The 26,058-nt window shown below is 45.4% G+C and overlaps 1 protein-coding gene across 2 annotated transcripts; it reads right to left on the bottom strand.

Moving 5' to 3' along the window:
• Positions 1-252: 252 nt before the first annotated feature.
• On the bottom strand, positions 253-21,099 carry PLAT (plasminogen activator, tissue type). 2 transcript variants are annotated; one of them, XM_053401589.1, is made up of 13 exons: positions 19,736-21,095; positions 18,662-18,701; positions 16,405-16,536; positions 15,855-15,971; positions 12,543-12,717; positions 10,066-10,157; positions 8,879-9,050; positions 6,783-6,868; positions 6,138-6,327; positions 5,346-5,482; positions 5,102-5,242; positions 2,286-2,434; positions 253-1,205 (listed from the first exon to the last, which is right to left on the bottom strand). In XM_053401589.1, exons 1-13 carry the CDS (start codon positions 19,802-19,804, stop codon positions 1,047-1,049), a joined length of 1,659 nt encoding a protein of 552 aa, XP_053257564.1. In that variant the 5' UTR covers positions 19,805-21,095; the 3' UTR covers positions 253-1,046. The 2 variants fall into 2 exon arrangements, with proteins under 2 accessions (XP_053257564.1, XP_053257565.1); XM_053401590.1 differs by lacking the exon at positions 16,405-16,536 and having other exon boundaries at positions 19,736-21,099.
• Positions 21,100-26,058: the final 4,959 nt, after the last annotated feature.

The raw sequence follows: 26,058 nt of genomic DNA, 5'->3' as shown, positions 1-26,058 counted from the left end.
CAAACTCCACCCTCCAAGCTGGTCACAGCTCTTTCCAATGTTCATCGAGCACACAACCTAGGAGAAAGATCTCCTGCACAACCCACCTCAAAATGCGTGGGAACTGGGCAAGCAGAACTACTGTGTTCTTGATTTCAGTGGGACTCTGGATCGGTCGATACACACTGTGCCCGTGCCTTTTCTTTGTAACTCTTTTTTTTTAAAAAAAAATTAAAAACATTGAAGCAAATTAATACAATACACACCAATTAATTCAAAGACAAGGTAGTTTAATGCCCTAGGAACCACACGCAGAAGGACAATTTTCAGCACAGGAGTATTTTCAAGTAGCAGCAGAAGACAACTCTGCCTTTGGACAGATGGTTAACATTGTATTAAAGAGTGTTTTATATAAAACATACACAGAAAGGTTAAATACCTGCAAACAAACTTTTGGATTAAAAGGATCTGAATGTGTTCCTGACTAGAAGTGCGATTTGGTCCCCAGCTGGGGAAGCCTGGGGTCTTTCAGGTCAGGGGCCTTGCAGGAGAGAAGTGGCAAGCCGGCTTGAAGAAACGGTGGAGCAGATCAGGGCCCTTCTTTGCAATGCCCACGTTCTCTTTGCATACCTTTAGGAAACTGGAGCTTTCTTCATTCAGCAGGCTAAGCGTGTGTGAGAGAATTTCTTATTACTGGCTGCACATATCGTTATTGTGTAGCCTGCTGCTAGAGTAATATACTCTCTGCCTTCTCCTGTTCATAAACTGCTCTTTAGAGCGCTTCCTGGTTTGAAAAGTTCTTTACTGTGTGGAAGTGGGAAAGATATACACTCCTTTAAACAAGGCAAGTGTGTCTCTATGCTGAAGGTTTCATTCCTCTCATAAAGTGCATGTCGGGGTCATATGCATGCTGGACACGCAGGTGCATTCAGACATGCACATACATGCCTGCTTTCTGCCAGTTCCCACTCCATACATATGGAAACAAGTTTCGTGTTCTGCCATCCACTGTCTCTCCCTGATGCAAGGAGATTCCAATGGGAGGAATGACCGGCTTGCAGGTGCCATTAAGGCTTCATGTTCTCCTGAATCCAGCTCAGATAGTGAACCACCTTTGTGTAGACACCCGGAATGCCTTTCTTCCCACAACCCACGCCCCAGCTGATGATCCCCAGCAGGTTCATTTGGCCATTGTTCAGACAAACCAAAGGCCCACCAGAATCGCCCTGCAAAAAGAAAAGAAAAAGGAGGGGTGAATTAAGTGAGCAACAGGTTCATTATTCATTTTAAGGCTCACTGAAGACAAGTCTTTAGCCACAATTAGCCACCTAGTCCTCCTACGATCAGCAGATCCAGGAACAAGTATCTAAATAAGCTGCCTATACCCAGGCGCCCAAATGAGCTAACCTTTAAGTGGGTCAGTGGGCTTCCTTGCTGCTTTCATGACCGCTGTTTGCAAAGGTCCATGCCAAAGAGATATTGTGATCTAAGAGGAAAGGGTGAAGCAGCCTTCCCCAGCCTGGTACCTGAAGGCTAGTTCAAAATGTTTGCATCCACTCCAAAAACTATATTTTAAAAGGCCCCCAAAAGGAAATACAACAGAATCACAGAATTGTAGAGTTCATCATCACGAAACTCAAGAGGTTACTCAATTAAATTGATTGGCAGTGTTTCTCAAACTTGGGTCCTCAGCTGTTGTAGTACAACACCCATCATCCTTAGCTAGCAGAACCAGTGGTCAGCCATGAGGGGAGTTGAAGTCCAACAACAGCTGAGGACCCAAGTCTGAGAAACACTGCTCTATGCGATTCACTGCTGCAAGGTGCAGGGATGGTTGACAGCTTAGGCAGACAAAATTCATGGCAGATAAAAGGCCTTCTAGGTAGTGGCACCCAACCTGTGGAACACTTTCCCATCATATGTCAGATAAACAAATGGCTTTTAGAAGACATCTGAAGGCATCCCTGTTCTGGGAAGTTTTTAATGTTTGGTGTTTTATTGTGTGTTTATATTTTGCTGAAAGCTGCCCAGAGTGGCTGGGGCAATCCAGTCAGGTGAGTTGCATATAAATATCATCATCATCATCAAACCATGGCTATAAGCCACAATGGCTATTTATTTTTAAAAATCCTATGTCCAGCTTCCCCCACCCGCTCTGAAATATGGGATCTCCAAAGTCAGATGTTATTTACCTCTGATCCTCAGAATCTAGAGACAAAAAATAGGACATTGCTTTGATGTCCTCCTTGTGAGCTTTGCAGGGTGCTGGTCTGATCCAGCAGGGCAGTTCCTAGAACTGGGATTACCTTGCAGGCATCGTCAATCTCTCTGGTGTCTCCTGCACACAGCATGTTCTCAGTGACCGTCCTGTTTGAAAGGAGCTTGGGTGTGCATTGGCTGTCTGGATAGAGCCTCACATGTCCTTCCTTCAGACGCTCCGAGAAGAAAGCAGAAACTGTAGATAGAAAGAGAACATATTCATCTGGATTATTGTCTTAATACAAGTTGTGATGTTGGATTGGCAGAAGGTTATGGCTGATGTTTATCTATAATAATAATCAGAGGACCTCTTTTGGACTTCTTGTCTTGAAAGAAAATTGAATGCCTGAATTGAAGACTGGAAAAACATCACCTAGCAGAGGGAAGAACAGCTGGAAACAGGACTTTGAATCATTCTTCCACCCCTCTTTTTTTCTTTGTTTTTGCTTAGATTAGTTTGTTGTTTAATTGTATGTATTATGAAAAGTCTTAATAAAATCTTTTTTTAAAAAAGAAAAAAGGAACAGGTGCATATGGCCAAAGCACAGCACTGGGGCTGTTTGCAAAAGGCTTTCAAACCATCCCATTCTGCACTTTGAAGTCCTGGCAAATTGGAGCGTCAAAGTGCAGCATCACCTGACATCATAGTGATGTCAAGCGACTGACCCAAGTCTGGCCGGGCAGGGGTGGGGAGATAAAGATATTGCCCCCCAGTCAGAAAAGGTTCCCCACCCCTGATTCAACAAGTCTCTGCACCATGTTCTGCATACTGCAGGATATATATGATCACTGACTGCAGAGTCAGCCATGAAGGCAGTTAAGAGTCAGAGGCTCAAATGGCAGAATGTTCCTCAATACCAAAGAAAAACAAAGAATTCACTGCACACGGAAAACAAGATTTCAGAGAAAAGCCAGGTTTCTGCATACAGAGATATGCTTTTGTTTGAATGAGCTTTCCATCATGCAAGCTCTCCACCCCAGCCCTCTGAAGAGAGGCATCCCAGACACAGGTGGGCATGCAAAGACCAGGCCCATGCGCTGCCTGCCTCTGCTCCAGGTAGCTGCCTTTTCATTGGCTTTGAAAGCCATGGCACACAGAAATTTGAAAAGAAGAAATGAAGTTCCCAAAACACGTAGGATAAAGGTCACCACTTTCAGGATCTGGCTAGCTCTAATAGAAGCCAGATGCTCTGCTGGTGTAAACTTGGTTCAGTCATATAGATCAGTTAGTAAGCAGATAGGAATTCAGCTCACAGACAAACACTGCATCAAATTAGGAGCAGGGAGATGTTTGTTGAGAGAGGCTGATTCTGCAGCTGTGCAACAGACGAAATCTGGCAACTGGACAGTCCCATTCCAGACCAAGTGACCTTAATTTCAGCAAGTACATAAGACATTTGTGAAACAACCTCCCCCCCGCCTCCGCCCCGCTGCCGCCTAGGTGAGTGGTGGTGAAGCTATGGCATGCATGCCAGAGGGGGCACTCAGAGCCCTCTCTGTGGGCACGCACCCCGTTGCCCTTTCCAACTCCCCACACTCCTACGATTCAATGGCTAGCCCGCCGGGCTGCACTTCTCAAGCCCACTTGTGCAGGAGGGAGCAAAATGCCACCCGGCTTACTGGCACTTCTGCACCAAGGCTCTTTAAGACAGCGGAATGGAACCTTCCCATTTCAGCTGCAGCCCGCGGGTGGCAAACCGGCTACTTGCACATGCGCAGCTCCATTCAGCGCGCATGCTGCCCCTATGAACTGTGCTGGGGCTCCTCCCTCCCAGGCTGCGACCGAGATTTCCTTTTTGCCTGCTTGGTCAGGCCGGGAAGTAAACTTTTGAGCTGAACTCTCTCCCATCGCCATGGGTAAGTGCAAGATCCTCCCTGCTAGGGGACACACAGTGGAGGGCAAAAGAGACTGTTTTGGTTTTCTCATAGGAGTGTGGGGAGTTGGAAGGGAACCTGAGGGTGATCAAATCCAACCCCCCTACAGCATCCATGACAGAAGGCCATGCGGCTTCTGCTTTGAAGGCCATGCAGCTTCTCCCAAAGACGTTTCTGGAAGGGAAACTATCAAAACGGCCATGTTGTCTGGGAGTAATTCCCCTTTTCATGATTTCCCAAACAAGGATAATGCAAACTTTTACCTTTCAATAAAAAGTTGTTTGTATCATTGAAAGCTCTGTTATTGTGTTTTTCTTTTAAGACAAAACATGTTAATGTACAAGTTGTTTTTTTCTAAACTAAAACCTCAGTATTCAGGTTAAATTGCCGTGTTGGCACTTTGCGAAAAATAAGTGGGTTTTGGGTTGCAGTTTGGGCACTCGGTCTCTAAAAGCTTCGCCATCACTGGCCTAGGACTACTGCAAGGAAAGAAAAGGTTGCAGAGTTGTTGTTTTTTGGGGGGGAGGCTGTCAAAGGCAGTGAGAGAGACCCAGAATCCACTGGCAAGTTCTCCAACACTGCTCAACATTGCTCAAAATGCAGAAGGGGTTTGGATGCAGAATAGGAGAGGGAGAAATTTGCTTGGTTTGATCTGAAAAACTAACTTACATATTTGCATTTCCCAAACCACAATACAGTTATCTTTTGAGATTCACCCTTCTCCAAATTTTGCAAAGCACTTTTCCATACAAAAGATGCATACACCTTAATAAACAAACATTAGAAAAATCATGGACAGGAATGCCTGTATTAGTTAAAATAAGATGACTTTCATTATTTTAGGGGAAATTGGTTAGAAAATGGACATGTACAAAAATTCTCAAACTGATGCAGAAGTGTAATAAACTGGAAAGATGAGAAAGATAAATGGAGGGGTTGGGATGGGGCTTAGGAGCACAACCGTTTGGAGCAAGCCAGAAGTTCTTACATTCTTCATGCTTGCCGTAGCCTGAGATCTCACATTCTGTCCAGTCAGGCAGCTTCAGCCCAGGCTCTGGGAGGCAGACAGGACGAACGGAATCTGTTTCCATTGCACACTCATTGTACAAGGACTTCAGCTTCAGAAGTGCTAGCAAAAAGAGAAAAAGCAAAGAAAAAGGCAGGGTGGGTCAAGGCAAGAGGCTGGAGCAGGTGCAGATCTAGGTCTCTGTGTAGGGAGGGAAAGGTCTTACCAATATCGTTGTCAAAGGTGCTTTGCACAAAGCTTTTATGTACAACATATTTCTCCACTGAGAATGTCTGTTCAGACCATTCCGGGTTTCTGCGGGAAGTCCTGCCCAACACAACCTTGAGACGACTGGTGTCAAACCTACAGAATCGGGGGGGGGGGGGACAGCTTTGGTGACTGCCAAGTTCAGGTGTAATTTATGCTCCTAAAAATACAGACTTCAACTTCCTTGCTCAAGCGTTCAAGGCCTTCAAGGTCCAGTTGTAACCATGGCTTTGCAGCTAACTGACCACCGTGGTTGTCTAGAAGAGGAACTGGAAGGCCTCTGCTCAAGCTTCAGCTCAACCATGTGCAACATCCCTCACAGGGGGAGAAAACTGGCTGCCTTGCAAAGTTGCTGGAGGGATTACTTTCATATAACAACAAAGCAAACATTTTGTGTCTTGGGCAAAAAAACCAAAAACCCTGCCCCAGACCTTGAAGGGATGTTTCCTGCCAGAGGGGGGGGGGGTATTGAGGTAGATGGAGAATTGGGACTTGCCTCCCAATACAAATAGCAGGAACAGGAGTGGGGGAGATCTGGGCTGCAGCAGCAACCCCTCCCTACAGTAGAATCCCACCTGCTATTTACTCCAAGAAAAACCTGCACGAATGGCACAATTGATAAATGCACACATGTTGCTGCCTCCCACTTGGCCCTTCATCTCCAGAACCACAAATTGCCTCTGACTTCAAGAGGCTTCCTGAGGGGGCAGCAAGTGCAGAAGAGACGGCAAATCGGGCGCTGGACTCTTACCTTTCCACAAAGCAGTGGGCAGCTGAGAGGACCCAACAGGAATGGATCAGGACCCCACCACAGAGGTAGGCCTCCACTCCTTGTATCCTGACAAAGATGGCTGCCTGCCACGGGTGGGACTGGATGTACGAGTAGAGGCCTCCTTTGATCCGAAACTGAGACTGACGGTACTTTCTCGTTCCACACGTGGCTGTAGGTGGCCAGGAAAATAAGGAAAATGTACCCCAGACTCAGATACAATGTTAACTCTCCGCTTGGGGCAAAATGCTCTCACAGGGCCGACCTCTTCATTTATTTAGCACGTTGCTATCCCATCTGTCCTCTCAAAGGAGCCCAGGGTGGCAAACAGTTTAATGATAAAAGCATCTTCAAAACAATTCCACTACAGATGCAGACACAGAAAGATCTCTGCTTAAAAGTTGGAAGAGGAAGGTCTTGGGTGCTCATAAGACAAGAGACAGCAGTAGTATTTATCCCACCTTTCCTCCCAAAGCTAGAGCCAAGGTGGCTCACAACATTTAGAAACATTATTATAAAATACAAAGCAATGAAAACAATAGTAAAGGTACATCAAAACACCATCGGAGCCAGCAACTGAAATGCAGTTTGCTGGCATTTTGCCCCACGGATAGGGCAGGCACTTACAGCAAGCCGGCACATTGCAGTATTCCCATTTCCTCTTGCCACCCCTGAGCACGTGGCACCAAGGCTGGGTGCTATTATCAGGATTCCTGCAACACAAAAGTGGAACAGGATTACTTCAGAGATCAAAAGCTCCCCCCCCCGCCCCTGCAAAGAGCAGCAGTGTGGGCTACCCAGGTTTGTAAGTCCCCTGAGGATGATGTTCTGGAGTTTACAGAGGGCTGCTTTATAACCTTCTTTGTTTTTTGCATGTACTTAGAACAGCTTTCTTCCCAACACTCCTGACGTTTTGGCCATCAGCCCCATTCAATGCAGATTGGTCAAGGCTCTAACGAAGGTGCCACATTCTCACCATACATTTAAAACACTATGATACCACTTTAGAGGGCTTCCTGCAAAGAATTCTGGGAGCTGCAGTTTGTTAAGTGGCCTGACGGTTAGTAGGAGACTCCTCTTCCTGATCCGAGAGCTAGAATTCCCAGAGTTCCCTGTGAAGAGGGATGGGAATTGTAGCTCTGGGAGGCGAATATGAGTCTCCTAACTCTGAGCACCCTTAACAAACCATATTTCCCAGAATTATTTGGGGGAAAGCCATGACTGTTTCAAGCGGCCCTCCAGATGTTGCTGAATGATAGTTCCCAACATCCTTGGCCGTTTTTGTGGGTGCATGGGAGTTGGAGTTCAGCAACAGCTGGAGGGCCAAAGGTTCCCCACCCAGCTTAACACAACATGAATTTGAAACTGGTCCATGCCACAGAAAGCTCTGCATCAGCCGTGACTTCCTGTGTCCATCCATCCTTCAACCAATCAATCCATCCTATACTATAAAGTCACAGGCAGGCCTGGAAACACTTGGGGATAGTCAAAAGCCATTAACATTAAATCCAGCATCATCTCCTCCTCCTGGTCGGCTTTCACAGACACTGTGTGAAGTGGCCTTTGCCTCAGCTGTGATTCAAAGCCTCACTCAGAGTCCTTGGGAAGGGGGCGCTTGAGAAATTGTCCTCATCCCAATTTTATTCTAAAAGATCTGAATAGTTTCTGCACTGGAAAGCAATGCTATTGAAACTCTCCCTTGTTTTTACTGTTTTCAAGTTGGACAGAGCACTATGCAGGCATGTTTTGCAACAGCTTTTCATTCTTTTGCACTTCTTCCCTTCCCTGCAATGCGTTCCTGGTGCACAGATGTGCCCTGGTAACACACTACCAATGCATTGCCACAATGCATCAAGGTCGCCTTGGGACAAGCCAAGGTACATTCAGGGATGGACCACAGATGTAGAAGGTCCCATGTTCAATCCCTGAAATGTTCAGTTAAAAGGATCTCAGACAGAAGGGAATTCTCAGTGAAAGTTGGAAAGTGGCTGCTAAACACGCCCTCCAGATGTTTCCCACCAGCCTGCCCAATGGTGGGATAGAAGGGCATCTACTCTGAACTATGGATGATTTACGGAAAAGCTAAAGGAAGTCCAAAAACGGAATAATTTGTGAAAAATTTGATGTGAAATTAATATGTCTTTTTGTTTTTGTTGTGAACTAATAAAAATTATTAAAAAAAGGAAGGGCATCTACTCTGCATGCCAAGGAACCCACATTCCATCTCCAGGGGAGCCAATGCCAGTCAGTGCCGTATTGTGGTGGGTGCAGGGAATGTACAAGTCCACTTCCTGAGTTTCTAGATAACTGCATCAAGATTCATTGTGTGTGGTGTTTTTTTTTACCAGTGTGCACGATCATATATGCGTACACCAGTGGAACACACACCAAGACCCTGAATGCAATCCTACACATGACCACATCCAAATTTGGGTTTTCACCAATATTTTATCAACAACCACATAGGCATTTGTAGCAAACATGAATCAAATGGCACAAATGGATTGGATGACCCAAAAAACACAGCCTCATCTAATTGCAGAATTATTTCTATGAATTCAATAAAAGCAGCACACAGGGCAGAGCAAATCAGCGGGTTATTGTTCTTACACTAGATAAGGCAGAGCAGTCCAAACACATATCTTATCAATAAGCCATGTTTTGCATTTAGTTTTTCTTTTTGGACAAAAAACTGCAAGGAGAAAAGGTGAGGGTCTGCTTACCTGCAGAAGTTGTGGCTAGTGAGACCGAGCTGCTCTGCATCCTCCCTACGGGAATTGAAGACCAGCCCAGTAAGGAACTGGGAATCCCACCTCAAGCAAGCAGCACCTGATTCCGTGCGGTTGTGGGGACCTCGATAGTTGTTGCCTCTTCCAGAAATGCAAGTGTGGCTTTCTGTGACAAAAAAGGCAGGTTTGCATCAGTCCCAAACCACATTCATGGGGCATATAGTTTGAGGTTTTTTCTCACTGCAGATTTTCAATTGTGAAGCCTACATTAAAAGCACCCCCCCCCAAGAATCATAGGAGCTCCAGTTTACCTCTCACAGAGCTACAATTCCCAGCACCCCTGATGACCCACAGTTTCCACGTTGAGGGGGGGATGTGCCTTAAATGTATGATCCTTGGGGCAGGGATCCACTTTTCATCTGTAAAGCCCCATAGATGTTACAAGGGATGGGGCTGGTTCTTAAATTAAATTTTACATATTTTATTTAACTAGAAAAGTTTTAAATGATTTTTATTTAACTAGAAAACCAACACAGAAAAAGCCGAAAGTTACTGTACATGTCTTAGAACAAAGCTTACAAATACCTTATGGATACGAGCCCTATTAAATAATTTGTAATAAACAAGATAATACATTTTTCCTGCAAACATGAAGGTATCAATATCCAAAATGCAACATTAAGAAAATGTTTAAGTTGAATGCCATCAGAACATTGCAAAATGATTATTTGAAGCCAGAACCCTCCCATTTTTCTTTAATTCATAATCAAGTCTCTTTTAGTATATATTGTATCTTCTCATCTTCTCTTTTTTTACCGTAATGAGCGAGCTTGGTCATTGAGGCCAACTACCACAAGTTTTCTACTCCATTTTCCTGCAAGCATGGCAATAACCATATATGAAGCCAATTCTTTGTTTCTGCAAAACTAAACATAGGGAATGATTCTGGTGGAACTAGAGCTCAAGATTCCACGCAAGATTCTCGGAGTCTGGTGCATATTTCTTTTGAAAAGGAGCAGACAAGTGTGTGGGTGTGGAATTCACACAAGTTAATTTGGATCAGGGCCGTGATGTGGAGAGAAACTGCTAACAGCCTTCTTCCCTTCGGCTCCAATGCTCATAGCACAACATTTTCACAACCCCACCTGGCTCTGCCCCCTGCAGAGGAGCCTTGAACCTACTGTTGGCGCAGGGAGGGAGGCTGCAGAACTCAAAGCTGTACTTGTTTCCTTTGTAGACAAAGCACCAGGGCATGGTGTCGGAATCGGGGTTTCTAGAGGAAAGGAAAGGCAAACACTGGGCATTTTGTACAATTAAGACATTTATCACAGAAGTGTAGAATTGTAGAGCTGGAAGGGACTCCAGGGGTCATCTAGTCCAACCACCAACCTTCTGGTTGATAGTCAGATGCACTGGCCCACTGCACCACTGGGGACAGCTGCAGACTCAGCTGCAACCTCAAAAATAAGGGGAAAAATGGGAGGGAAGGCCAACATTTATACTCAAAATAATGCACTGACAATTTTAAGGATGTAGGAAGAGTCTTGCTAGATCACACAAAGAAACATCTAGACAGACGCTCGGTTCTCACAGCAGCCAACTAGAAGTCAGTGAAAGGCTTGGAAGCAGCCTTTCCTGGGTGCAACAGCACTTGCCCTGTCCCGCCCCCCACTTGCTATTCAGAAGCCGACTGCCTCCCCCCCTCCCCCCGAAGTGAAGCATCGCCTCCGTCAAGGCCAGTAGCCACTGACAGCCTTATCCCCCAGGAAAAGGTCAAGAAAAGGGCCACCAAAATAATTAACGGATGGAGTGACTCTCCTAGGAAGAAAGGCTGTTGCATTAGGGACTTTTTAATTTAGAGAAAAGGCAAGTGCGAGGTGACACGATGAAATTTTATGAAATTATGCAAGGCATGAAGAAAGTGGTTGGAGACGTTTTCTTCCCTCTCTCATAACACACCCAATGAAGCTGAATGTTGGAAGATTCAGGATGGATTTTAAAAAAGTATTTCTTCATGAAGTGCAGAATTCAGCTCTGGAACTCACTCCCACAGGGGCAGTGGTAACCACCAACCGGAATGTCTTTAAAAGAGGATTGGACCAATTCATGGAGGAGGAGGAGGAGGAGGAGGAGGAGGCTCTTGATGGCTGCTGGCCATTTTGACTCTGCTCTGCCTCCACCCGCTCCCACAGGCTTCTCTTAGGCTTGTGGGAATTGGTCTTCTCAGCCCAAGTTGGTGGTTGACACTACGCTGCCTTGGGGGAAGGAGCTCCATAGTTTAATTCTAAACCCTGAGGGAAGACGTCCTTCCTGTTGTCAGCCCTGAATCTTCCAATCTTCAGCTTCACTATATGGCCTAGATGTCTTCCTATTTATTCCCTTTCTCCACAAAGCGCACACAGTTTCATGAAATTATGATGAAATGATATTATACACCTCCACCTTGTGTGTCTTCCCCAAGTCTCACTTACACTAAACTAGTTACAGAAAGGTAGCCGTGTTGGTCTGCCATAGTAAAAAAAAATTTTTTTTTCCTTCCAGTAGCACCTTAAAGACCAACTAAGTTAGTTCTTGGTATGAGCTTTCGTGTGCATGCACACTTCTTCAGAGTGTTTACACTAAACTAAAATGTTGTAACCTTTCCTCACAGTGGACATGCTCTCAAACATTTTGGTTGCCCTTTTCTGAACCTTTTCCAGCTCTGCAGCATCCTTATTTGACAATGTCAATATTTCTCCTGCTCAGAGTAGATTTTGCCTACAAGGATGTATTTGTGGGAATGGATTTCGGCACTAGGAGAGGATACACGGTTTAGTTATTATCCTTCCTTGCTCACATTTGTGAGATCAACAGAGTACCATCCTTTGCAGCTTAAACTTTGAAGCTAAGAAAAGTTTGATTTAAGCTTCTGCAAACAATAATCCAGGATGCTCTAAAGGCAGACTGGATTTTCCTGGTATTACCCATTGTAACAATCACACATTGTTTTGTAAAGAAGTAAAAGTAGTATTTACTTACATAATCTAGGTTGAAGTAGCAATTGCAGCACCAAATAAAAGCATGTTTATAACTACAGTCGTACCTTGGAAGTCGAAAGGAATCCATTCTGGAAGTCCATTTGACTTCCAAAACGTTCAGAAACTAAAGCTTGGCTTCTGATTGGCTGCAAGAAGCTCCTGCAGCCAATCGGAAGCCGCAGAAGCCCTATTGGACGTTCAGCTTCCAAAAATAGTTTGCAAACTGGAACAGTCACTTCTGGGTTTGCAGCATTCAGGAGCCAAAATGTTCAGGAAATAAGCTGTTCCAAAACCAAAGTACGATTGTAATATCTAAGTTACCAAAGTACAAAAGGTAAGTTCAAAATTATGTCTGAGCTGCAGACCTCAGACATGGACATGTGGTCAGCTTGGAAGCATGACGAAGAAAGAGGAGGCTGCCCAGGCTGGAAGGATGTAGTGCTACAGCTTCCTGCCAAAGCAGACAAAGGAAGTGATCTCACAGAGTTCTCTCTAGCAAATTTGACAAGAAAGCTCTATGAGCCTCCGCCCCTTCATGTACCTATCTGGTAAAACATGAATTATTGGTTTGACTGCAATAATGTCCCCCAGTATTGGGGGGCAAGAAGAGGAAGAGGCCCCTCCTAAACTCACTTTCTCACCTGCAATAGTTGTGGTTTCCAAGGCCCAACCTAGCGGCATCTGCCCGGTACGCATTGTACCGCTTATTCCTCAAGGAATTGAGCTTCCAGTTCAAGCACTTGGCTCCACTCACAGTTGTGTTCCATGTCCCCATGTAGCCCTCTCCAGCGCCCTCGTAACACTTGGCTTTGGTATCTGAAAAAGGAGGAGCAGAGTATTCAGTCTCCCTCCTGTTCTCCAAAGGTACTCTGCACACATCTTGCATCCATGGGCCTGCTCAGGATCAAGATGGGAGATTGCAGCCGTGGTCACTGGGGGCTAGACGGCAGAGGCCTGTGGGCCACATGGGACCCCCCAGGTCTATTCTGTTTGGCTCCTGGGAGTCTCTCCAGGCCCCCCAGCCCTCAGCATCTCCACCCCTCTCACTAGCCCTACTTTGCAACCTCTCCTCAAATGTTTTTGACTTGCTGGAATGTGGTCTTGAACTCTGATAATGGTTCTTGCTTGTCTGGCTGGAGGATAGAGAGGAATGCCACAGTTTGTGTGTAGAAACCAGCCTCATGAACCAAAGCAAAATTCACATTTCCTCCTGTGCCCATTTTTGCCCCCTGCCAGATGAGGTGGAGGATGGAAGGCGATCTCCGCTGATATCTTCCCTGCTCTGTGACGCAGTCCTCCTCCTTCCCCACTATTCCAGCCATCTTGGACTGGAAGAAGCAGGAAGCTCATGACACTTTATGCCAGATCCTGTTTCCATGCTGCCTCTCCCTCACAGGCACAGCTAGCAAAGCCAGCAGGCCTGGCAGCCAAGCTACGTACAATTTATTTTTATTATAATTTATTTATTACATTTCTATACCACCCTTTTCTTCCAAGGAGCTGCTTGGGAGTAAAGGTGGTATATAAATGTAATAAACACACACACACACACACACACACACACACACGGTGGTGTACATGGTTTTCCTCCTCCCCGTTTCTTCCTCACAACAACCCTGTGAGGCAGGCTGCAAATGCCGAGTGGCCCAAGGTCACCCAAGGTGCTTCCTGGCTGAGTGGGGAATTGAACCCTCCCCTCCCGGAGTAGGAGCTGGCACTCTGACCATCCCACCACAGTCACATCTTGGAACAAGGCTGCTTAAACTTGCTCGCTTTTATTTTGGAGAAAAAACTGCTGCAGGTATACCAAATTCAAGTATTTCTTCTTGAAATGAAAGGCAGCATATGCAGTCTTGTACTAATTAATCGTAACAGCAGCAGCAGCCAGGCAGGGGGCCATTTTCAGTGGGGAACCAAAGCAGGGTTCTGATCTGGTTCAGGAGTGTTCTCCAAATTGGGGACCCACAACTATTTCCCCCCAAAAGGTGCAGGCAAATAAGTTTCCAGTTCATATTATGGCTTCATTTGTGTCAAACGCAGATGTGGTCTTAAGCAGACCAGAATTTTTCTGTGTAAGCAACTGCAGCCATTGGTTTTATTTCTTTTAAACTGCTTTTTGTATGTTGTATTTTAAATTGTTGTGACCCACCCTTGGATCTTACACTGAGGGAAGGTAATAAATCAAATGTGGGAATGTTGTGGATACTAGGAGAGGATATATTGATTAAACATTATCCTTCCTAACTCACGCAAGTGAGTCATACAGCAAAGTTCATTCCCCAATATATAGCAGGAAGCTAGTTGGTGGATTCGGTTGAATCTCTATACTTAAGTAATCCAATCTGGCTTTGTTCAGATTGGATTTTGTTCCTGATAAGACCCCTTTTATCCCTCCTAAAAAGAATAAATACACAAGAAGCTTCTTTTAAGAGTAATACGAAGTTTACTCACATTCAGTTCACAGCTGGATCCTGAAGGCAGGCTTCAGCTTAGAGTTACGGAAGAGAGCTTGAGTTCATCCCATATGGGAATGAGCCCCTGTCCCGGTGGCTGAGAGCCAGCAGACAGCAAAATGCATCAGGATCAGGAGAGCATGGCATCAAGAGGAAGAAGCAGCATCAAGAAAGGAGGGCGGCTGCGTGACTGGACCTTTTGTGGGGTCTGCAAGGGCTACGCCCACCTACCTGGTCACATGCAGGGGGAGGATGTTCCAGACCAGGTGTAACAGGAAGTTCAACATCCCCCTGTCTGTGTCCACTCTAGGCAAACAAGGAATGTTGTATTTGACTGTGCCAATGGATTACCGTATTGGCCCAAATATAAGCCGCACCTGCAAATAAGCCGCACCTTTAAAATTCAAGGCTTATTTGCAGGTGCAGCCCACCTCCTGGCACTACTGCCCTCAACGGAGGGCGGTCGGCACCAGTGCTTGCCACCCCACTCCCCAAGCCGGTGCCAGTGCTCAGTTCTGAGGGTGCTGCGCGCCCACCTCCCAACACTACCACCTCCTGGCACTACCTCCTCAAGCCGACACCAGAGGAGGCTTGGCAGTGGTAGGTGGCCTGTGCACCACTGCCCCACACTCCCGAGCTGCTTCCTTGTGGGGGGAGCCACACCGTTTTGCCGGAGGCCTCCCCCTCCCCCCTTCCTTACAGTGGCTTAGGGGAGGCTTGAGAGACGTGGTTGGGACGGGCGCTGTTGTCCCACACCCCTGACGGCCCTCGTGGGCAGCTGTATCAGCAGTGATACTGTAAGGTCACAAATATAAGCCACACTTTAACTTTTCACAATCAGAATTCGGGGGGGGGGAGTATGGCTTATTTTGGGGCCAATACGGTACAGTGGTACCTTGGATTAAGTACCTAATTTGTTCCAGAGGTCCATTCTTAACCTGAAACTGTTCTTAACCTGAAGCACCACTTTAGCTAACAGGGCCTCCCGCTGCTGCTGTGCTGCTGCTGCACGATTTCTGTTCTCATCCTGAAGCAAAGTTCTTAACCCGAGGTAATATTTCTGGGTTAGCAGAGTCTGTAACCGGAAGCGTATGTAACCCGAGGTACCACATCAAATGCATCCAATAATAGACAAGCAAGGCAGGGGAGAATAATGCCTGCCTGCCACCTAGAACTGCTGTAAGGAGTACCAAGATGAAAGCCAAATAAAGGCCAAGCGTCTCCACAGCGGCTTTCAACCCAAGTCAGGGCTCCTTATATTGCAGCCCACAATAAATGTGGTGCAGTGGTTAGAGTGTCAGGCCTCGGAGATTGGGGTTCAAATCCTGTTTGACGCAGAGCCAGTCACTGCCCCCCAGCTTCACAGGGTTGTTGTGTGGATTAAATGAGGAGGGGGAGGCCCCCGTATAATACCTTGAACTCCTTGGAGAAGAAGGTGAACTATAAATGCAATCAATCAATTAATCAGCCATCCAACCACATTGCATACCAATTACTCACCAATCTCACAGCGCTTCCCGGAGTAGCCTGGGCGGCATAAGCAGATGAAGAAGTTAGAAGAGTATAATGCTTGCTTGCAGCGGCCCTCATTGAAGCACTGTTGCCTCCTGCTGCAGGCTGTCAGACAAAGAAGAAAGAGAACCTCAGGTTTCCCCCGCCAGCAGTCGAGTGCTTTCAGTTCCTGGGCCCATAACCTCTTGGGGTGGAGGAGCAACTCAAAGGCAGAGCAGACACTTGGCTTGCAGAAGGTCTCAAGTGCACTACTTGCTGGCCTCTGCAGTTAAAAGGGGTTCTAGGGAGCCACATCGTGGGTCGGGCGTTTTCAACTACCCCACTCACTGCCTTTGGAAGCCTTGCAAGTTGCTGCAGGAGGAGGAGGACAGTGAGCAACATCACAGGAGAGGTGTTCCTAGGACCAAGGCAAGACTGTCAAGCTCCCGCCATCGGGTCCCAGGGTCCTATGAAAGAAGCTGCAAAAGTTTGGGTCACGCGCTTCATTGTCGCATCCTGCACCCAAACTGTCTCCCATATCTACCCATCTAATACCCACCTGTGCCTGGCACGATATGACAAATGATGCTGTTGATCGCACACCGACAATATTCAAGTTCTTTTTCTCTTTGGCGTAGCCAGCTGTCCCTGAACTGGTAGATCTCTTGTGTTACTGGGTCTTTGCATACAACTGCAATCAGGAGAGAGGAAGGGCTCCTGAGAAGAGTCCCCCACACCACCACCTCCCACCCTCCAGGCACCAAACTCCCCTTTGCTCCCTGCTCAGCAGCAATGGTGGCTGGAAGTGGGAGGACATAAGCCAGGAGGCCAACAGTAGGTGGTGCCAGGTCGCCAGTGACAGGCAGAGCCAGCAAATCCTAGGTTTGTCACCATCTTCCTCCTCCCTGCAAAGCTCTACAAGGGGAACACTGAGATGGAGGAGGATGAAGCAGGCCAAGGGGTTACACGGAAGAAGGCAGGCAGGTGGGGGTTGTGGGACATTATTATGGTCAAACCAACAATTCATGCTTTGCTAGATAGGCACATGAAGGGGCTGAACTGATAGAGCTTTACTGTGAAATTTGCTAGAGAGAACTCTGTGAGATCACTTCCTCTGTCTGCCTTGGCAGGAAGATGTTACACTACATCCTTCCTTCCTGCCCGGGCAGTCTCCTTTTTCTTTATCCTGCTTCCAAATTGACCACACGCGCCCATCTGAGGTCAACAGCTCAGACAGCACTTTGTACTTTGGTAACTTAGCAGTTTTAAACCTGCCTTCATTTTGCTACTCTAACTCCTGTATCAAGATCTAGATTATGTAAGTAAATACAACTTTTATTTCTTCACAAAACAATGTTTGTGTGATTGGTGTTTTTAAGGGGGAGAAAAGGAGTAACACCAGGATATCCAGTCTGCCTTAAAACATCCTGGATTATTGTTGTAGAAGGTTAAATTAACCTTGCCTTAGCTTCCAAGTTTAAAAGCTGCAAAGGATGGTACTCTGATCTTACAAATGTGAACAAGGAAGGATAACAACTAAACAATATATCCTCTCCTAGTGTCTAGATCCTTTCCTTGAAAGCAGACTGAGGATGGTAGGGCACTGCCCCATATGCCCACATGAACAAGCCTCCACTGCTCAGCAGTCACTGTTGTCTGTGGGTGATGGGGCCATTTTGGAGCCTGCCATTTGGCCAAGGTCCATGTGTGCTGTAAAGGAGAAAGGGAAATGTCTACCTTCTCTTCCAAGTTCTTGGAAATAATTTCAAACCTTGTCAGACAAAGGGAGGGCGGTAAATCCAAAATATTTTTCCTCCAGGGCAGTGCATTATTTGCATCTGCATAGGGCTGCCAAGTGATCATAACAACTAGACAGTCCCTGTAATACTCATATTAATCAAAAGCAAGCTTCTGCCTGGTCCTCATGGCTGCAGAGAAAAGTTTGAAAAACCATGTTGGGCAGAGCCTCCTAAAGTCCCAGGAGCCTTGGGGGGCAAGGAGGCAATAGCTGGTGATTTTGGCGAGGGGGAGCAATGCAGGATTGGCAGTTGTGCTGCCTGATTTAAGCAGCCTGCTTTCTTCCAATAGAATCATAGAATCATAGAGTTGGAAGAGACCACAAGGGCCATCGAGTCCAACCCCCTGCCAAGCAGGAAACACCATCAATACACTCTGCAGTTTTAAAGTCCCCAGTGCTCACTCTTGTTGCAAGCAAACGGATCGTGCCATGTGGGTATCCGGGGTCAGCAACTTGGAATACTTGTGCAGCTAATCCTGCCTGCCCGTGACCGTTCTGCTTTGGTCCTACAGCTCATTTATCCTCAACTTCATAAAACTGCTTGGCATTAAGCAGTGTATGAAATATTAATATTAATGGTGTTTCCTTGTATCCAATGCTAGTCAGGCTCCAAGTAGCCTCATTGAAATTAAAGCAGCTCAGCCATGTCCATTAACTTCCATAGGTCTACTCAGAGTAGGACTAAGCTCTGGATAAATCCCAATATTATCATTAACAATAGCTACTTTTACGCTACTTTTGGCCTTGCCAAACGAATCCCAACTTCATTCCATTTACAAAACCCAAATTATGAACAAGTTTTTGAACAAGTTAGGTCACAGATTTCCATGCTTGCTTAAAATTCCAGTTACAGATCCTGAGCACAGAACGGGGCTTAGTTTGGTGCTCTGTGTGGGGACCCCTAGGACCGGGAGAGCAAAATCAAAATAGACCACCCAGTTTGTTTGTGTCTATCTGCTCAAAATAGCACACCCCACTCATTCATTTTGGAACTGGGGTGCTAATCCTGGCCACTTACCCTTTGACCGAGCTCCTAGTGCAGCATACCAAGAAAATTCCTGCCAAGACACAGAGGAGAAACGTTGGCTTTTTTAAGGAAAGACATTGTCAGAGAAAGTCCTATTTCACAGCTGCTTCCTAAGCTCTGGAGCAGCCTTCCCCAACCCGGAGCCCTCCAGGTATTTTGGGCTGCAACTCCAATCAGTCCCAACCAGCAAGCTAGAGATGCTGTGCAGCAGGGAGGTGGAGCAGGGAGAGCTCCAGGTCCTGCCATTCCCAAGTGAAGCAAAATGAGTTACGGGTTCTCAGGTGGTCCCTTTGTTGTTTAACTCACTTAAACACTGTTTTTTAAGAAGAGATAAATTGGCTGAGTAACCTAGTCCCCCCCCCACCAGAGAGAATTTGATTGGGTGGAGGTGCCACTACAGGCTAAACTGGCATCCTGCCTGAGGGGTGACCCAAGTGTCAATCCACCAGTGCAGAGCACCCCCCCCCCTCCAAATGTCCAGGCAGGTGATGTTCCAGAGGCAAGGAGGGGCTGAGTCAGCCCAGGATCTACTGGATCCCAAGCAGGTTCCAATGACATTGCATGATAGCATGGGGTCCAGTTGGACTACTTCAAGCTGCTGCAACAATTGTCTGCCTCTCCCCCAACACATCTCCACCCGCCAGCTGCTGCAACAGTTAGGATTGCTCCCCCAAACAGTGTGCAGCGCAGGACTAAAACTAAGCACTACACACTTACAACATTCTCTCTTGCTCCTTCTTGCCGTTATGGGGGGCGGGAGCGTAAGGGATTGAAGCAAGAGGCCATGCCCCATAGTGAGGTCAGGGTTGGATTTTGGGACAGACATCAGCACCAGGGGTCCCCCAGCAGAGCAGAGCTGGCCTTGTAATGGAAGTGAAGCAATACATGACCATCTCAAGAGGCTCCCCATCCCTCAAACCTGCTAAGGTGATTTAAGTCCAGAGTCTAAAATTACCCAACTGCACCGCAAGCTGGAAGTCTGCTTATCCCTCTTCTAATGCGCTGCTAAGGCGGCTGGAAAGAAAAGCCAAAGTGAACAGACAGGTTGGCAGGATGAGCTCTTACCTGGCACTGAATTGTGGCAAATCCTCCCAGCAGCAGGAGAAATGGGGAGAGTCCTTGTCCCAGCCTCATTCTGAAGTCTTTTCAAGGCCTTCTCTTCCAAGTGCAATCAAGAAGCCTAAAAGAAAACAGAGGTAGGAGAGAAGGCAACTAGGGAAGACCTAACCCATCATAAAACTGCAGACCTCTACTTGGAGGAAGGGAGTTGCAATGGCAAACTCTGGCCCGGGAGCTGACTGGCTTCTTCTAGGAATTTTGCCCAAGACTCGTGAAGCACACACAACAACGGATGGCCGGGCAGCAAGAGCGGATCTCTCAGCTGGAGAGCTGAGCCTGGAAGTGCAACAGCAGCTGCCGCAGCAGCAGAGCATATTTACTGGTAGATTCCAAGCCAGGCGCATCTGCTCCAGAATGTCAGCCCAGGCTGGCTGTTTGCGTTCTGGTCCCTCCCTTTGGCTGGTTGATGAAAGTAGGTTACTTGGCCTGGGAGCAACGGGGCTTGTGGTCTTGGCTCTCTGCTCATCCGGGTGGCGGTGCTTTCACCTCCTTGACTCACTTCCCTGCAGCCACAACAAGCCTCTTGTAGCCTTGAGTCGACGCCAAGAGCCAGGCCTTTGACTGCTGCCCTTCTGGTTTAACTCTCCTGCTGCCATATTCACGGCATTGTGCCCACCCCAAAAGAAGTTGTGGCTGTGGGTGCTAAATTATCCAAGTCTTCCTCCAAAGGCAAAATTTATTTTCTCCTTCCCCTTGTCCCCATACTTTCCCTATTTTAAAATTGCCCTCTAAAGCTGCCTTTCCAGATGCTTTAGGCAAATTGGCTGAAAATGAGGGGAGTTTTGGTCCAAAATCTCTGGACGGAAATTTGAGCCCGAAACCTTGGAGGGCACACGGTTTAGAAAGGTGCTGCCATCCAGCAAGGTCACTGAAGGTTTCTGAAGGCCTCCTCCTGCAGAGCATCTTGGCTGTGAGTCCTGGAAGACTTGACCCCTGCCTTGCAGGCCTTTTCCCTCCTGGCCTGGGAGGAAGGGCCCTGACTGACTCCAGCTACAAAAGCTGGGGCTGCTGAAGAGGCAGAGACCATCTTGGTTTTCTCTTAGCACAGACGCAGTTCTGCAAGCCTGAGCTTTCACAGCCAGCACCAACCACCACTGGCAGGCCTGGCAGCAACCGCAGCAGGTATGTTCTCTGTTTAAGACAAGTGCTTTTTTCTGGGGGGACGCAGACCCCTAAACATTTTATGAATCTAAGTTTGGCCTCATTGGGGGGCAGTATTTCCATATGAGCAGGAAAATGAGAGTAACCCTAAACATTTTTTTAAGAAAAAAAAGAACTGGTTTAAGGTAAAATTTTATTCTCTTGCTAATTGTGCTGTTTTAAATGTGCATTTTATATCCGACTTCCTTCTTTGAAATGTTTAAGATTTTGCTGTGTTAACTGCACATTCTGTAGTTGACCACCTTTATAAAGTTTTGTTTTGAAATCTTTAAGATAAGACTTTCGTTTCCTGTTAACTACACTGCTTTGAATACATACTTTATCTTTGACTTTCTTCAGTAATGTTTTATTCTGGGTTGTTATACTTGATGTTTTAATGTGTTATAAACGGCTTTGAGACTTTTTCTTAAAAATATAAAGCGGTATAGAAAAGAAAAGAAAAGAAAACTAATAATACTACTCTGCAAACATTTTATTTGGAGGTCCATAAAAACCTGAGTTTACTGAGTGAGGGTAGCACTGTACTTTTTGATAATGTTTGCATTTTAAAAATCAAGCCTGAGGCAGAAGACTGGAGAAAGATTAATTAAAACCCTTGCTTAAAGGTAGCCACCTGCCTAAGGAAAAGAAAAACCTCCCAAGAGGTTTGCATTTGCATTACTTCATTAAGCTACCAAAGCGAGGCATCGGTCCCTCCTGGAACCTGAAAATCAAGGAATGGCTGGTGAGTTTGCAAGCAAAAGGAATACGTGTGTTTCAGTTTGCTTATTAGCTTAGGAAGGGCAGATTAGGTTAGCATGAATGAATCTCTCTCCCACAGCCTTATTGAGAAGCTGGCTGGTTTCTATAGGCACAGAACACACACACATTTCTTTTGTTTGTGAAAAGGTTTTGCGAACCCACAAACCACAGGCAAAAGCGGGATGAGCAAACTCTTCCTTCAACCAGTGCCCTGCACCCTCCTTGTCTGGCTGGAATATGTCCTTGAAAGCTGATAGTGACTCTCAACTTGCAGGGATGGAGAACAGAGAGGTAGGTTTGTGTGTTTGTTTGTGTGTGTGTGTGTAAACCAGCCTCCTGTGCAAAGGCAAAATCCACATTTATTGCTCTGCCCGCACCCCCCACAGCATGTGTCCCGCACCCCAGAAGGCAACAAGGCCCTTGGACAAAGAAGGGGCTGCTCTACACAAAGCGACATTTTGCAGGGCCCCGCAAGGTCCTTTACCATGGTGGAATTACTTCCCAGAGAGTCTCTCTTACCTCCCTTCAGTACTAGCACTCCAGCAGAGAGACTGAGAGGGCTCAGTCAGTAGAGCAGGAGACTCAGGGTTGTGAGTTTGCGCCCCATGTTGGGCAAAAGATTCCTGCATTGCAGAGGGTTGGACTAGATGTTCCTTGTGGTCCCCTCCAACTCTACAATTCTATGATCTATATCCTCTGCACTTTGTAAATGGATTTGAATCTGCACTGTTGCCCTCTGTTTTTTAAAAAATCATTATTGCTGTATTATGGTAGAAAAGTATTACGGCAATTTGCACATCTGAGTGCTTGGCACAAAAAGTTGACCAGCATTTTTTAAAAAAGAAACCCAGACACCACACCTGCTGTTCCCAGTGGCCAATGATGTGCAGAGCCCACTTTCTGTATGCTGGTGCCTGCGCCCTTTTCTCCAGACAGCAACAAGGATGTTCCAAAAAGATAAAGCAATCTAACTGGATCCACATGTCAGAGATACAGCTGTGTTTACAGGGGTGGAAATGTTTGGCAAGCACATCTCAAGGAAGCAAATGGTTCTAAGAACCCAAAGGCTGCCAGCTCCAACCTGCTTCCTGCCCCCAAAGCCCCTATATTGGTCCTGGAAGACTTTCTGAATACAATTAGGAAAAATGAGAAAATAAAAGGGGTGACAGTAGGTCAGAATGAATATAAAGTGAAAGCCTTTGCAGATGACTTGGTAATAATGATGGGGGATCCGATGAAAAGTGTAACTGAAGTGTTAGAAGAAATTGAACAATTTGGTAAAGTGGCAGGATTTTTATTAAATAGGAAAAAAACTAAAGTTATAGCAAAAAATATGGATCAAACTACAGCAGAAGTAATGCAACAACAAATAGGTATTGAAGTAGTGAAAAAAGTAAAATACTTGGGAATATGGCTAACCCCAAAAAATATTGATTTGTTCCAGAACAATTATATACCGGTATGGAATGGAATTAAGAAAGATTTGGAGGTGTGGGGAAGGTTGAAATTATCCTTTTTGGGGCAGAATCTCAACAATTAAGATGTGTGTACTCCCAAAGATGTTATTTTTATTTCAGATGATTCCGATACTTAAGGGGACAATGATTTTTAAAGAGTGGCAAAGAGTGATTTCAAGATATATCTGGCAGGGCAAAAAGCCAAGAATTCAATATAAGTTATTAACAGATGCAAAAGAAAGAGGAGGCTTTGCTCTGCCAGACTTGAAGCTTTACTATGAAGCATCATGTCTCTGTTGGTTAAAAGAATGGATAAAACTAAAGAATACAAAATTATTGGATTTAGAAGGATTTGATAACAGATTTGGGGGGCACGCATATTTATGGTTGGAGAAAAAGAAGAGTCATAAAGCTTTTGAAAACCACATCTTCCGAAGATCGTTAATTGAAGTATGGGATAGATATAAAAATTTATTGGAATCAGGAATTCCACACTGGTTGTCCCCACTAGAGGTTATGAGTGTTAAGAAAACTAATATGAAAGGGAATTGGATCACTTATGGAGAATTGGTGGTTAAAGAAGGAGAGAAATGGAAAATGAAGCCATGTGAACAAGTAAAAGAATATGTATTCGATTGGTTGCACTACTATCAGATAAATGATATGTTTAAAAAAGAGTTGAAAGAGAAGGGTTATATAGAAAAAGACTCAAAATTTCAAACAGAAAAAGTGAATAATGATTGTAAGATCATCTCTAAAATGTACAAAATGTTATTGGAATGGTATACAATGGACGAGGAAGTTAAGTCGGTAATTATTCACTGGGCCAGAGATTTTGGTTACAATATATATTTTGAAGACTGGGCTAAAGTATGGAATGATAACTTGAAGTTTACAGCATGCACCACCTTAAAGGAAAATGTTATGAAAATGGTATATAGATGGTACATTACACCTGCTAAATTAGCAAAAATGTTTAAAACTTGTAGTAAGTGTTGGAAATGTAAAGAGAAAGAAGGAACATTTTTTCACATGTGGTGGGAATGTAAGAAAGTGAGGGGGTTCTGGGAGATGATATATAATGAGTTAAAGAAGATGTTGAAATATAATTTTGTAAAGAAACCAGAAGCCTTTCTTTTAGGAATAACAAGAAATGAAATAAATAGAAAGGATCATAAACTCTTTCAGTATGCAACAACTGCAGCGAGAATATTAATGGCCCAAAAATGGAAGCAGGAAGAACTACCGACTCTTGAGGAATGGAGAGTGAAGTTAACGGACTATGCAGAACTGGACAAACTATCTGGAAAAATAAGATACCAACGAGATCACAAGTTCATTGAGGATTGGGGAAAATTTTCTGAGTATTTGAAAAGTGTATGTGATGAGCAAACAACGCTAGTGGGTTTTAAAGAAGCTTTGTGAAAGAATAAGGAATATTGCAAGAATGCAAAAATGTTTGTAAAGGTATCTTAAAAGGCGATATTAATTTTGGGAATGCGTAGATAATAAATTCAAATACGGATGATTGTCAGAGAAGCAGAGGGAAGTCCAAAAGAGAAAAATATGTTAATTGGGAATTGTTAATTGGAGATATTTGTGTAAAACTTAATAAAAAATTATTTTTTTAAAAAAAAACAAAGCCCCTGCCAGCCAGCTCCAAGGATCAGCCCCACCAGAAGGGAGTCAGCCTGATGCTTGTATAGAATACAATCCTGTATTAGAAAGAAGGAGAAATAACCTATTGAGCCAAAAAGAGAGAGCTGCCTCTTGTAGTTCCCTTAGCAACGCTCTTGCTTCCAGCGTAGGACTTGGCCGAGCCTGAATGGAAATTGGGAGCTCTGTAAGATGCTCTTAAATAGACTGAAAGCAGAAGGTTTGTTTTTAAAGAACTGGTTCCTAGTCTGGGACACTTACAAAATTCCTTGGCCCATCTGTGTCCTGTGCTCTGGGGGATCCACCCACTGCAATGGGGCCCACTACAAAACCTTAAGTGGGAGCAACTGGGCATCACACTGATGCATCTGGACAGCCTGGCGTCTCTCTTCACTGCCTCTTTATCTCTCTTCTCATTCAAAGGTTTCCTGCCCTTACAGTCTTCGCATTATGGGTACGGCTCACTAGCAACGTATCAAAAGAGAGCACAAACACATCTTTCAAAGTGTTGCTTTCTAGAAAGGACTCAAATAGTAAAGACTTGAAAAGGAATAGCCATCCAGAAATGGCATAACAGAGAGTCCAAGAAATTGGCTTTAACCAAAAAACCAACCCAGAAGTCGTGCCTCACCAGAGGACGAAAGACAAAGGAAGCATTCTCTGCAGTCTGGTGAACCTTTGTTGCCTTTACAAACAAAGGAGAAGATAGTAAATCCAGTGCCAAAGGCAGTTTAAAACCATGTGGACTGGATGGCCGTTTGGGAACATCTATTTTCTGCAAAGGCAGCCAGAACCCTCAGAAAGACAAAACAACATTAAGTGACTCTCAAATTCCTGAGTGCTGTCTGTGCAAAAAGGAGAGGAGGGAGTTTTCCCCCTCCCACTTATATGTACTTGTAAAGATGTATGATGATAATTTGGATATTTTATTTTTAATTATAAACCACTTGGAGGTGGTTAAAAAAAATTAAGCAGAATATCAGTTCTGTCCTGGATGCTTTAGCTGAGATTCCTGCTTGGCAGGGGGCTGGACTCGATGACCCTTGGGGTCCCTTCCAACTCTACAACTCTGTGATTCTATGAAATAGAATTAATTATTTACAAAATAAAGTGTGGCTTTCAGTTCTATTAGCCGTGATGGCTACTTTCAGTGGCACTGAAATCTCCAGAGGAGAGATCAGTTTGTGTCTTGATCCATTTATGCCCGGTGCTCGTGGCAGAAGGATGCCGAGTGCGAGACGTGGAAGTCCTCAG

Source organism: Podarcis raffonei, chromosome 8, assembly GCF_027172205.1.
Source record: "Podarcis raffonei isolate rPodRaf1 chromosome 8, rPodRaf1.pri, whole genome shotgun sequence".
Classification (NCBI taxonomy): Eukaryota; Metazoa; Chordata; class Lepidosauria; order Squamata; family Lacertidae; genus Podarcis; species Podarcis raffonei.
The sequence above is the reverse complement of the archived record's forward strand: the minus strand, read 5'-3'. Positions and strand labels throughout refer to the sequence as shown.

What these genes read in the sequence shown, in the direction of transcription:
- PLAT (XM_053401589.1), bottom strand. Translation starts at nt 19,804, where the DNA reads ATGAGGCTGGGACAAGGACTCTCCCCATTTCTCCTGCTGCTGGGAGGA. An exon ending in CTGCAATGTGCCGGCTTGCT is followed by an intron (nt 6,328 to 6,782) that starts GTAAGTGCCTGC and finishes GGCCACCTACAG; the next exon opens with CCACGTGTGGAACGAGAAAG. An exon ending in CTACGGCAAGCATGAAGAAT is followed by an intron (nt 2,435 to 5,101) that starts GTAAGAACTTCT and finishes TTCTATCTACAG; the next exon opens with TTTCTGCTTTCTTCTCGGAG.